The sequence below is a fragment of the Ranitomeya imitator genome, chromosome 5, assembly GCF_032444005.1.
Source record: "Ranitomeya imitator isolate aRanImi1 chromosome 5, aRanImi1.pri, whole genome shotgun sequence".
Taxonomy (NCBI): domain Eukaryota; kingdom Metazoa; phylum Chordata; class Amphibia; order Anura; family Dendrobatidae; genus Ranitomeya; species Ranitomeya imitator.
In genome coordinates this window covers 333,329,737-333,341,918 of record NC_091286.1, presented here as the reverse complement: position 1 = coordinate 333,341,918, position 12,182 = coordinate 333,329,737, and the positions used below count along the sequence as shown (strand labels likewise).

At 39.7% G+C, this 12,182-nt stretch overlaps 1 protein-coding gene across 1 annotated transcript in view; it reads right to left on the bottom strand.

Moving 5' to 3' along the window:
- RNGTT (RNA guanylyltransferase and 5'-phosphatase) overlaps nt 1-12,182 on the bottom strand; it is a 576,238-nt gene that overhangs the window by 438,599 nt on the left and 125,457 nt on the right. Inside the window, exons 7-8 of the mRNA XM_069726381.1 lie at nt 8,874-8,983; nt 3,392-3,493 (exon numbers count right to left, since the gene is read on the bottom strand). Of these exons, the coding sequence (XP_069582482.1) occupies nt 3,392-3,493; nt 8,874-8,983 (212 nt within the window). The remainder of the gene's footprint in view (nt 1-3,391; nt 3,494-8,873; nt 8,984-12,182) is intronic.

The following is a 12,182-nucleotide window of genomic DNA, read 5'->3' as shown; positions in this document are numbered from 1 at the left end:
AGTGTATTTCCCTTTGCTATAGAAGTTATCCACTACGCTAACCGGTTTCATTTTTTATTCATTAATCTTGCTATTATACGCCAGTAAATGCATCTTAGTATAGCAATATATACCTTTATCATGCAGATAGCATCACTTGGTGTGTGCCAGCTGCAGCTGATGTTTACATAGATCACTTCCTGTCCCCGGCTTACTGTGTTCTAATACTACAAGTTCCATCATGCATTGCAGTGGCCTGTGAGCCAGCACTTCTCAGACATTCTCCTCGCAAACTGCTCTCTCCTCCTTCATGCCTCCTTTTACTCGGATTACATGCCCCACTCAGTGTTCTGCAAATTTCAGACAGTATTCTAAAGCAATAACCTGACACAGATTAGATTACCGGTACATGACCCTTTTTCTTCTGAAATGCAGATCGCAGCACTTGACTAGCAAAGGTGTTTATGATCTACTGCTGAATAATGACTTTTGGGTTTTCATTGGCTGTAAGCCATAATCATCAACATTAACGGAAATAAACACTTGAAATAGATCACTCTGCTTGTAATGACTATATAATATATGAGTTTCACATTTGGAATTGAAGAACTGAAATTAACTTTCCTGATGATATTCTAATTTTGTGAGAAGCACTGGTACATAAATTGTCCTATCACAGGGAACATATAATCAGAGAGCATAATGCTGGAATGGAAGTTGGGCAATTTTTAATATATCTATTCGTGATATACCGTAATTCATTTTCTTCCAGATTGCGCCCTTCTTACTATATACTCGTTAATCCTGTCTGAACATTCAGCTCCACTCATTAGAACAAACATCTGCTACTTGCGTTGTTAATGAGAGACGTAATGACAAGATGAAGGAAAGACACTGACACGTTGATTAGTAGAGAAGCCAACGGCTTCAAACACAACACTCTTCCAAACGCATTGCAACAATTGTTACTCAGAGCCCACCTCACTGATTGCAGGCCACACACAAATTAAAACATCACCAGTGGCTCCAAGGTCACATTCATTACAGAGTAATACAGCTTTAATAAGGGGGTGGCTACATAATTATGGATTTCATCCTACTTAATCCATGACGCCTGCTTTAATCCATGCGCCCATGACCATAGTAAACCCAGTAGGAAGCCATTAAGTCTTCCTCAAGCTTGGAGGCTTGGGTCTTCTTACAATCCAAAAACAAAGGGACAAACACATTAAATGAAAATTGGCCTTTGTATACATATGGCATACTCATGTCAAATTTTCATATTTACTTTTTTTTTCCCTCAGTCACGCAGATGCTATAATTTCAAAGGTGACCGCTACTCAAGTAAATAACTATACTGGAAAGCGAGGACATCATACAGCTTTCCAAACCATGGAAGGCCTAGCAATATGCAGCTACACAATGCTACACTCGCCAATTTCTGCACTTTGCCATTCTATTCATTTCCCAGAAAAAAATAAAATAAAATAATTATTGGAAGCCTGTTATCTGATTCATACTATCAGAACCACAGAAGAATGAATCAGAAGCTAGCTGAGTTATTGCAGCCTGGTATGTTTTATTCTGGTACACTGTGGTGTTTCAGAGAAAACATACTTTGAAAGGCTGGATTGGGAAAAAAGTGTCTTGGTCATCAAGTATGAGGAAGGTCCATGGCAACTTCTGTATTCTCTCCTTATCCAATATAATGACAACAAGCAGGCGTCTCCAAAAAAATCTTGGTAACTTTATCATTAACATCAGGTCACAAGTAGGACAGTGTTCTGGTGTTAACGAGTTTCAACTTGAACAATCTTAAATCGCTGTGATTAAGACAATTCAAGTCGAAACGCTTCAACACCAGAACACTGTCCTGTTTGTGATTTTAATGAAAGTAAAAAAGCTGCCAAGATTTTTTTCGGAGAAGCCGACTTGTTTTCTTTATATTGCATTTACTTGCCAGGGCCGACGGTCTTGCTTGACCTCAGAAACCAATGCAATGGTGGATACCTACAACGGTGAGCTCATCTGGGTCTCTCTTTATATTTACGTGTCGAGAAATCTGTTGGTGTAAGGGTGCATGACAGGGAGAAAATCACGGAGAACCTTACTTAAACTAGTTAGCCAAGACACTTAGTCCCCATCAGACTTGTCCAAAAATATTATCTGTGTAAAGCCACAGTGCTTCAGAGCAAAATACAAGATGTTTTTCACAACTGTCTTGATGAATTGTTGGTTGAGTGGAGTGCGAGGCGCCTGATTCATATAGAGGCAGATGTCTCAATAAATCAGGCAAGGTGCCAAGTGGTGTGCACGTCTGTAAGCGCCTTGTGACAAATCTTGCTCTGTTCAGTAACTCAAGTAAAATGTGATGTCATGAACTTGACAAGCGGTGGTCACCATACCCCACCATGATCCTGTTCCAGCTTAACCAAGATGGGGAAAATGGTGTTAAAAAGGCCAAGAGTCCCAAAATGTTTGCACAGCTTCACGTTGCGCCAAACTTTTGCGGTTTTTCAAAGCTTTTTATTTCAGTTTTCTATATTAAAAAAAAAGATTTTCTAAAAGATTTGATTAATCCGGGAAATAGCCCCAGTCCAGTTTTTCAACGTATGTTTTCTCTGAAAATAGAAGTAAAACCTAACTGGCTGCAATAACACAGCCAGCGTCTGACTCAAGCTTCCCATGGTTCAGGCAGCATGAATCAGATAAAAAAGTTCCCTCCAATTAATTCACAAGTCAGTTTATCATGTACAAGTTCTGTGTTGTTCATGGATAGAATTTGCAGCTATTTCAGCCTATGCGGTTGTGCACATGTTCAAATATTTTTGCAGAGAGGATATATCCAAATTTGTATCTGCGTCACAAACACGCCAATGGGTCTGTGAAAAAAAAAACACTCAGATGCCATCAGTGTGCTGTCAATTTTTCATGCTTTGTGGACTGTTTGATATAGAAGTTTGAGAAACCTCCATCTTTATTTCATACGAGAAAACCTTATGAAACTGATGGGAAAAACTGACACATTAACCAAACTAATGAAAGCTGGATAAAAAAAAAAGTATGATGAAACTTGGAGTTTTTTTGTGTAGGAGAAAATTCACTGATGTCTGATTGAGGCAATAGATTGCCTCTCTGTTTTTGCTTTGGACAAAACAAAAAACATCAAATGATCACAGGGGACAAAAACATTAAGCATCCTTTTTTCAATCATCAGGTGGTTGTAAAATGAGCTTAAAAATGTTTTACAATAGTTTTACTAAAAAATATCAACAAAATATTCATGCAAAAAAGATTTATTAGACTAGAACAATTTCTTCGCAATAATAGCACTTTGACTGGCTACAAAAAGGAAACAAAAGAAAACAACTAGCTGAACACTGATGTGATTTCATGTCGCAGTTCCACTTACCGGGTGCCATCTGCTTTCCAGCTCACTTTATATGACTTCTGCTCGAGAAATTTGATATTGTTTCTGTCCATGGATACAGGCTGTGCTCCAGGGAACCCAGATCTGAAAGACATTTTTTTTCCCTCTTAATGATGTTATTGGGATAAAAAATTAAATCATGTCTGAACGACATTTCCTACAAAAAAAACGAGACTGCTCTGAAGACAACACTTTACAAAGTAAGCTAGTCTGTGTGAGCAGTATTTAATGTGTTCTCAGGACGCAGATAAGAAAGATTATACATCATCCACTAGTTAATGATCCCAGACTTCAGGAAGGATAAATATTTAAGTTTTAGTTTAATGATGCCTGGATTTGCCATTATGTGTGGGGCCGTTATATAATGACAAAATGGGGCATAAAAGAAGGTAATCAATTACACTGTATATTAAACTCACAATGGAAATTGTTCTCTAAATTTAGTGACTGAGCACAAAGCGTAGAAAATGTACATTACTTTCTATATGCAGTTATCCAATATAGAAGCAATTTTTCAGCCCAGGCAAGAAAATCTGCCAAGAGCACTTGACAGTGCTGAAAACATAGTGCTCCCTAGTTTCTTCAACACTATCAGGGAAGATTGGTGGGTAAAGCAAGTCATTTCGAAGATGAAAGGGGAGGCTCAACTTTTTACCATTCTCACTCTTTGAAGAAAGCAAAATGCATGACAAGAGCACAGCAGCTTTCATCTCAAAATGTATGCTTACACATCAAATCTGAGATATTTCTGTTTTAGCCTGCATAATAGTAAATTAAGCAGATTTTAGAATACCCTCAGTAACAAATCGTCAGCAGTAGGATATATTTATCCACAATCAAAAAGGTAGAAACCATGCAGAAGAATGTCAATAATTCAGACATAAAGAACAGAGATGAGCGAACTTGAACTGTAATGTTTGGGCTTCGTGCCGGACACCTAGTGCATGGTGCTGAACTCAGAACATGGACTTCGCTTGGACCCCGTTTTACAGTTCGGAAGGAGAGAGAGAGAGGTGGGGAAAGAAGGAGAGAGAGAGAGGTGGGGAAAGAAGGATAGAGAGAGAGAGAGAGAGAAAGGTGGGGAAAGAAGGAGAGAGAGAAAGGTGGGGAAAGAGGTGGGGAAAGAGACAGAGGTGGGGAAAGAGGTGGGGAAAGAGAGAGGTGGGGAGAGAGGTGAGAGGAAAGAGAGAGGTGAGAGGAAAGAGGTATGAGGAGAGAGGTGTGAGGAAAGAGGTGTGAGGAAAGAGAGGTGTGAGGAAAGAGGTGTGAGGAAAGAGAGGGGTGGGGAAAGCGAGAGAGAGGGGTGGGGAAAGCGAGAGAGAGGGGTGGGGAAAGCGAGAGAGAGGTAGGGAAGAGAGAGATAGGGAAAAGAGGTAGGAAAAAGAGAGAGGTAGGGAAAGCAGAGAGGTAGGGGAAAGAGATATAAGGAAAGGGATCAGACAGGGCCTGAGCCCAACCCTATTCAACATCTACTTAAATGGACTGGCTGCAGCTCTGGAATCCTTCTCCACCTCAGGTCTAAGTCTTCTGCTCGACCAAGAGGTAAAGTTCTTGCCCTACGCAGATGATCTCTTTCTATTCTCCCCAATTCAGACGTTCAATATGTCACCCCATGTCATAAGCTGAGAGGACTATTACTGCCAAAATTGTGTCCGCCAACATCCCATCACCATAACCCCGATCCCCTCTCCTGTTACACTTATTTTTTATTGCTTTGGCAACACTAATTGTATTTTGGTTCTGCCAATAAAACGTAATTTGAGACCGGAGGAGAGAGGAGGAGAGAGGGAGCGATATCATTTAAGGCTCATCTACAACGTAGTAGTCCCAGCTTGTACCATCACAAAGCCTTGCTAGACCAGGAGGTCCCAGGAAAACAAAAGAACCCCAATACAAATCACCCAAAACTAGCCTGACCAAGCCACCAATCTGCATGGCCTGACAAAAGGCTAAGTCTGGAAGACAGTACACAAAGGCAAACACTCATTGGGAAGACATACCCTAAACTCCCATGTGGGCAGCAGTGTGATAGACTATGCCATCACAGGTATAGATACTACAAACATGGTGAAGGGCCAGGTATGGTGCTTTTGTGCAGAGGCAAAACTATGGGGGAGAGAGACATTTAGGGTAAGTTCACAGAGAGCTTTTTGCTGCGTTATTTTTGGCTGCTTTTTATGCTAATTTTCAGCTGCTTTTTCCAGTACCAGCAAAGCCTATGAGATTTCAGAAATCTCATGCACACACATTGGTTTTTTGTATGATGAGTATTTTGTGCTGCGTTTTTTGGACATAGAGCATGTCACTTCTTTCAGCGTTTTTGCTGCGTTTTTCACCCATTGACTTGAATGGGTCTAGAAAAAAGCAGCAGAAACGCAGCAAAAACACAGGTATCATTATTTATACTTCATGAGTCTAGAGTCCCACTACCTAACAATTTTAACAGAATACAGTGGGGGAAATAAGTATTTGATCCCTTGCTGATTTTGTAAGTTTGCCCACTGACAAAGACATGAACAGTCTATAATTTTAAGGGTAGAGGATCAAAAATAAAATCCAGAAGATCACATTGTATACATTACATACATTTATTTGCATTTTGCAGTTAGAATTAAGTATTTGATCCGTCTGGCAAACAAGACTTAATACTTGGTGGCAAAACTCTTGTTGGCAAGCACAGCAGACTTTTTTTGCAGTTGAAGAGGTTTGTGCACATGTCAGGAGGAATTTTGGTCCACTCCTCTTTGCAGATCATCTCTAAATCATTAAGATTTTGAGGCTGTTGCTTGGCAACTTGGAGCTTCAACTCCCTCCATAAGTTTTCTATGGGATTAAGGTCTGGAGACTGGCTAGGCCACTCCATGACCTTTATGTGCTTCTTTTTGAGCCACTCCTTTGTTGCCTTGGCTGTATGTTTTGGGTCACTGTCTTGCTGGAAGACCCAGCCACATCACATTTTTAATGTCCTGGTGGAGGGAAGGAGGTTGTCACTCAGGCTTTTATGGTATATGACTCCATCCATTCTCCAATTGATGCAGTGAAGTAGTCCTGTGCCCTTAACAGAGAAACACCCACAAAACATAAGGTTTCCACCTCCATGCTTGACAGTGGGGAAGGTGTTAATTGGGTCATAGGCAGCATTTCTCTTCCTCCAAATATAGCGAGTTGAGTTAATGCCAAAAACCTTAATTTTTGTCTCATCTGACCACAGCACCTTCTCCCAATCACTCACAGAATCATCCAGGTGTTCATTGGCAAACTTCACACAGGCCTGCACATGTGCCTTCTTGAGCAGGGGGACCATGCGGGCACTACAGGATTTTAAACCTTTACGGCATAATGTGTTACCAATGGTTTTCTTGGTGACTGTGGTTCCAGCTGCCTTAAGATCATTAACAAGTTTCCCCAGTGTAGTTTTAGGCTGATCTCTCACCTTCCTCATGATCAAGGATACCCCAAGAGGTGAGCTTTTGCATGGTGCCTCAGGTTGGTGTCAATTGATAGTCATTTTGCATTTCTTCCATTTTCTTACTATTGCACCAACAGTTGTCTCCTTCTCACCCAGAGTCTTACTTATGGTTTTGTAGCCCATTCCAGCTTTGTGCAGGTCTATGATCTTGTCCCTGACATCCTTATAAAGCTCTTGCCCATGTAATAGAGGTTAGAGTCTGACTGATTGAGTCTGTGGACAGGAATAATTTATAAAGGGGACTATGTAAGCCATCTGTCTTTAATGCAGGTAATGATTTGATTAGGAGAGTCTAACTGGTCTGTAGGAGCCAGAAATCTTAATGGTTGGTAGGAGATCAAATACTTATTTCTCAGTGAGGGGGGCTCTGCCAGCATTACGTTAAAGCATCTCTATATTCTGACAGCTATAAGTTTTTAATTTTTCCACTGATGAGGCAGCATGGCGGCATGTTTTTTTGCTGGACAAGATGACATTTTCAGCTATACCAAGTTTACTTACAATTGTCTTCTTGATTGGTGGCATGATAAAGAAGCATATTTTTTTGTCACTTTTTTTTTTTTTTTTACACTGTGGTCACTGAAAGGGTTAACTAGTGTGAGCGTATTATAGGTCGGTATGTTGCAGAAGCGCCGATACCAAGTATATATATTTTATTTTTGTTTTTACATAAATATACATATTATTGGTATATTTTTTTTTCCTTTTTATTGTTTAGTAATGTTCTGTCCATTCTAATATGGACAGTGTAGCTCGTTTCATGCATTAAAGTTTTACTAACATTAGTGTTTTTGGTTTGCTGTGTTATCGCACCACCCAGTGGTGGTTAAATTTATAACCTGTGTTTTAGTAATAATTAGAGTGTTGCATTGTGGGATTGTACCAAGGTATGCTGGGAGAGAGAGACTCCATTACTTTCCTGTGTACTTCCTGGGACACACGTGTTCATGCGCTGTGCTGAATTATCCCACTTACTTGCCATCCTGGTTAAGTTTATCCGGTAAGATTGTTACTTCTGTTTGGTAATTTAGTGTTCTACAGAATGTGATTTACTGTATAGCAACTAGTACTTAGGAAATCTATTATCTGTGACTTACTGTATGTAGTTATAAATAGAAGCTGCATCATCCTGTATACTTTTCTCTTAGTTGCAAAGTATCAGCTGTGCTATTATTTGGCCCAATACTTATCCATATCATTTGTATTCTTATAGTTTTACCGCGCTCATGTTTACCAATAAACAAGTTAGACTACAGAGAACAGTCTGCTTATTTGGGAGACAGAAGTGGTTCATGCCGTATATCGGATCACACACTGTATCAACGTGTATGAAGACAGAACAAGTGATATTTTTTTTTTGTTAGTATCGCTAACTTTTTTCACTTAGATCGCTGGAATAATGCAATACATTGGTATTGAAATGCATTATACCTGTTAATTTAAGCTTATAGAAGCCTCTTAGATAATGTTCTGGGCATGGTCTAAGCAGGCCTCCATAGCTGACCCATTAAGAGGTTGTCACGTGACCTCATGCTGTCATGGCAACTATCAGCCGCCCCCCCCCCTTAATGTCAATGCAGGGGCACCAATCGGATGAGAAAGAGAGTCCTTTCCCTCTTCTTCTCGCTATTGAGCACAGCATTTAGGCAGTGAGACAGCCCAGGGCGGTGCGGGCACTGCTCCTGACAGTGACAGCCGTGTCTCAGTTATCACTTAAGTCAAGCTCCCAGCAGCGATCATGTGGAAACCACTCTTGTGCCGGTACGATCAGCAGGACATACCGGTACGTCCATTTGCAGGAACGTTAATCAAATCATTTATGTGGATAGATATTTTGTTTTAGATCTTAGGGGAGAATGGGGATGCATCGACAGAAAACAATGGAAACTGCAGAAACTGATCATCTTTTACATCCATTAGGTGCATAAATTGTAAACTATTTCTCAAAGAGAACAGATGTCCAAAATAATAGAAGACAGGTAAAATTTTGCATACCCTTCCCATGAGGAGAACTGCTGACACTTCCTCTGTATTTCTCCAAGTTTTGGTTGTGTAGTTACCTGGGTTACATTTTTTACTGCAATACCTTCTAAAAATATTGCACCCTGTGGAAATCAAGAAAAGAAAAACAAAAATGATTAATAATGTAGTGGCATGCTGAAAGAAACCGCTTCTATCATCTTCATAAAGAGTGAAGAAAAAAAGTAAAGTACAGAAAGAAAATGGCAAAATAAGAAAAGCAAAAAGAAAAAAGCATTCTTTACCAGATAAAGAAACTTAAAAAAGCGATATAATACTCATGCTGCTCATCAGTTCCTTGGTCTGCTAGAATTGTGAATGTAGCTCTGGGCTAAAACACAAACTAACAAAAGACCAATATACCATAATAATGCAATGGATTTTCAAAGCTATTCAATGTTTTATACAGAATAATTCCATATAAAAACTGTAAAACTGTGCTCCAAGTTGGCTGTACATATTTCCAATTCTGTCTATCTGGCAAAAATGGAAACACTGATCTTGGATGATGAGATAGTTACTAAAAATGCATAACACTCAACTTCACAGATAGAAAATGATATACTAATGTAGAGCTATATATTTTATCAGAGCATTTTCTTTATTGCAAGTCTTCTGTTTATGGCTTTGTGGGGTGTGACAATATACCGTATTCCAGTTTCATTACGGAAACAAATACCCTGATTATTGATTTTTGTTTTTGTTTAATAAGAACACATTTTCAGATAGGAGACAAAGAGGTTGCCCACTACTTTTTTTTTATTAATGTCCTATCCTCAGGTAAGTATAAATAGAATTAGGGTGCACCATCATAGAACCATAATCACAGGTACAGTATGTAGCAGGGTGCAACACTTTGTATGGAAGAAGACTACAAATGGGGAGAAAAAGACCAAACAAATACGGGTGTGCACACCTGACTCAAAAGTAAATCTTAAGAATATAGACAATTTTATTAGAAACCTCAGACATACAAAAATAAAATCATCTAAAAACAAGTGTAGGACAAAATCAATACAGTACACCCCCCAAGAAACACAATAGCCATATAGGACAACCAATAAGTAGTGCTCCACTAGTATATACATGAGCTGGGCAAACTATATATTTACACCACTATTCCATGAGGACTCTTTTGCCTATTTTGGCTTCTTCCCCGAGTTCCCTTTGAGCTGGTCAGGTAATCATGCTCCGGACATCTCACTGCATATCCTGCATTCTATTGCTTAGCAGGTTGCATTAGTGTTCTCTCCATCTGTCTGCCTTTATATTACCTGATATACCTTCACTTCGCCTCCCAGGCTGGATAATTCTCTTTATGTAATTTATATCCCCTTTTTTATCCTATACATGGCTTATATCTGTCCTTCTTAGCCATTCCAGCTTTGTTGCTTACCTTGTCCATCATTTTATTCATGGGATCATTTATTTTCTGGTTATATGGTTAGAGGTATTTCTAGCTATCTGTTCAGGATATTAATTATATATATTTTTCTCAGGCTGCTGGTTATGTGGATGTATTTATGTCCTTGCATGTTATATTGATATCGATTTTGTCCTACACTTGTTTTTAGATGGTTTTATGAATTTTTGTATGTCCGAAGTTTTTAATAACATTGTCTATATTCTTAAGATTTACTTTTGAGTCAGGTGTGCACATTACTATTTGTTTGGTTCTTCTTCTCCCCATTTGCTATCCTCAGGTAAGGCCATCATTATCTGACCAGTGGGGATGCAACACCCGGAAACCCCGCTAATCAGCTGTTGTCGGCAGCGGCAGGAAGTTTTCTGATGCTGCTGGTACACAGAACTTATGTAATTTTAATAGTGGCCGTGACCAGATACTACGGATCCAACCTCTACTCAAATTAATAGGAGTGGGTCTGTAGTACCCGGACACATTCACTATAGTTTTATCGGAGCTGCTGTGTTCCAGAAGCATCCGAGAAGTTCTGGCCACCACCGATAACAGCTCATCACTGGGGTTGCCGGGTGTTGCATCACCACTGATCAGAAATTGATAGTCTATCCTAAGGATAGGCCACCAATAAAGTAGTGGGCAACCTCTTAAAATATGACCTATAACAGCTCTCCCAATATGTCATTTTTTAGAAAATAAATGGAGCAATCATAAGATATTCTGACATCTCTACTTGTGAGGTGTTGTTTCTCTGTTATTCATTTTCCATAATCTTTGAACACATTGACAACTGGGTGTTACCATTTGGAGGTTACGTCACTGTCCTAACAGTGATGACCATTATCAGATGTTGTAGGGACACCACCACGTGACAAGGACAATTGACAAGTGACAAGAACAAGAAATTACAGAGGATCAGAATTTTGCAGAGTTCTAAGTAACGATGCTCCTGACTAGAGTTGAGTGAATTTTTCAAAATTCAGTTCCGAATATGATCTGAACACAGCCGAACGTCATTGGAATAGAAATGAACGAATATGTTCGGAACCGATCATCAAACATAAATTTGTCATGAATAGAGCCCTAATATGGTACGAATATGGCAAATTCAGATTCGGTGACTGAATCCGAACAAATGTGCTCAACTCTACGCCTGACAGGTCCTCAGTCTGTGCTCAACTGCTAAAGCTGCAATCTTTGACAAAATGAAAATAAATAAAAAATAGAAGAACATTAATCCAAGTGCTGCACGTTACTAAGGCAGTACTACTCTGGTGAGGAGTCCTGTTGTGGATTCTGTTTTTGGGCTCCCTCTGGTGGTTACAGATGGTACTGGGTGACTTGTGTTCTCTGCGGTCTCTGGTGTCCACCTGTTCTATCAGGATATGGGAGTTTCCTATTTAACCTGGCTTTCTTGTCATTTCCTCGCCGGCGATCAATGTAATCAGTGTGTCTTGTTACCTCTGCTTTCCGCTTCAGTAATCTTCAGGACAAGCTAAGTTTTTGATTTTCCTGTTCCACGTTTTGCTTTATTTTTGTTTTAGTCCAGCTTGCAGTTATGTGATTCCTTGTTGCTGGTTGCTCTAGTGGGCTGATATTACTCCTCATGTTCCATGAGTTGGCACATGAGTTCAGGTAATTTCAGGATGGTTTTTTGTAGGGTTTTTCGCTGACCGCGCAGTTCACTTTTGTATCCTCTGCTATCTAGTTTTAGCGGGCCTCATTTTGCTGAATCTGTTTTCATTACTACGTATGTGCTTTCCTCTCATTTCACCGTCATTACATGTGGGGGGGCTGCTATTTCTGTGGGGTGTTTCTCTGGAGGCAAGAGAGGTCTTTGTTTCTTCTAATAGGGGAAGCTAGTC